The sequence below is a fragment of the Eurytemora carolleeae genome, unplaced genomic scaffold (genome assembly GCF_000591075.1).
Source record: "Eurytemora carolleeae unplaced genomic scaffold, Eaff_2.0 scaffold480, whole genome shotgun sequence".
NCBI classification, from domain to species: domain Eukaryota; kingdom Metazoa; phylum Arthropoda; class Copepoda; order Calanoida; family Temoridae; genus Eurytemora; species Eurytemora carolleeae.
This window is the reverse complement of record NW_019396495.1, coordinates 169,937-171,356: the sequence shown is the minus strand read 5'-3', so window position 1 is coordinate 171,356 and position 1,420 is coordinate 169,937. Positions and strand designations below refer to the sequence as shown.

The following is a 1,420-nucleotide window of genomic DNA, read 5'->3' as shown; positions in this document are numbered from 1 at the left end:
GAACAAATTCATACCGCCTGCTTTAAGGCTCACAGCAGTCCCCCCTTATTGTTTTCATTAATTCTGAACACAGTCAAGTCCATTGTAATATATTGAATAAGCATATTTAACTACCCTGCTACCCTCTTCTATTTAAGCAGGATGCATGTATATATGAATAATATGTTGAAATATTTTTACTGAGCTATTTAAAATAGAATTTATCATATACGTAGAACTCACAAAAGTCAGAAAACTGAGGTCAAAAAGGTCGATACATTGGAGGCCAAAGATGGAGGTCAATTGAACAAAAGGTTGTACAATTGTGGATTAACTAAAACAGTAAAAGAGAAATCTTTGCCGAATTTGGTATTTCAAATGTCTAGTAGTTTATTTATATTAAATTACTTTTTTAAAATTCAAAACATTTTTGCTCTTTTCTTGATTGGTCTTTTTGGCAAAATTCCTTTTCTACTTAACGTATACAGCACTGTAAACTAGATAGAAGGTCAGGACACTAATGGTACGACTTATTCTGTTACACAATAGAAATTCTAAACAATATTGTTCTTCTCAATGTAGCTCTCCAATAATAGAAATTATGATTGAAAACATAAAATTTACTTTATATAAAAACAAAAAATTTCCTATAAATTGACATAGATATTTTGACTTCTCTATGAGACTGTAAAGGGAAATCCCAAGATTGTATAAAAATGCACAAACAGTACTTACACCCAACTTACAATCTATATCTGTCCTACTTACAAAGTTACAAGAAAGATGACGCATAGAAAAAAAGTGGATCAAGTGGAATCTTAGGCAGGGGGGGGTGGGTGGAGGGATAACGATACATTATTGATATGTATAAGAATCATTTAAACTAGATCTTAGCTTACCTCAAAATACAGAACGAAATTCAAAGTAAACCGTATTTAATATAGTATACGTATCAAGTACAATCACGCTTAAAAAATCTCTTTAATTCTCTCGATACTGTGGCATAAACTTATTGATATATGTAAAATGCCATTTAAAACTATATGGATAAAATTGATATTCAATTATCTTAATTCCGTTCAAAGTATTTAAACATTTATTAAAAAACATATTCTATTTAAAAAATGTGTTTGACTCTGGCTTTGTAATATTTTCATATAAATAGGCACGAAGTACAATCTTTGAAGCATGGTCGGCTGAGGGGTAGCGGGTAACCATTTTTAGATACATTAAGCAGGTGTAAATGAATTTCTTGACACTATGCTAATGTAAACGTATGTTTCTTCATTCCATAATTTAAAGGCAATGACGTTGACAATTTTTAGAAACAATCACATTTCAAAATTGAAAAAAAAGAAATATCTTTTATACTTTTGATCATGTAAAGGTGGGTATTCATGCCCCTATTTTTAAATAAACGTTCACTTGAAGTTTTACCCAT

At 30.1% G+C, this 1,420-nt stretch overlaps 1 protein-coding gene across 1 annotated transcript in view; it reads right to left on the bottom strand.

The window, feature by feature from the left end:
- The window catches only part of LOC111704343 (serine proteinase stubble), a 14,224-nt gene extending 12,804 nt beyond the window's left edge, over positions 1-1,420 (bottom strand). The window contains exon 1 of the mRNA XM_023476570.1: positions 1,417-1,420. Within this exon, the coding sequence (XP_023332338.1) occupies positions 1,417-1,420 (4 nt within the window). The remainder of the gene's footprint in view (positions 1-1,416) is intronic.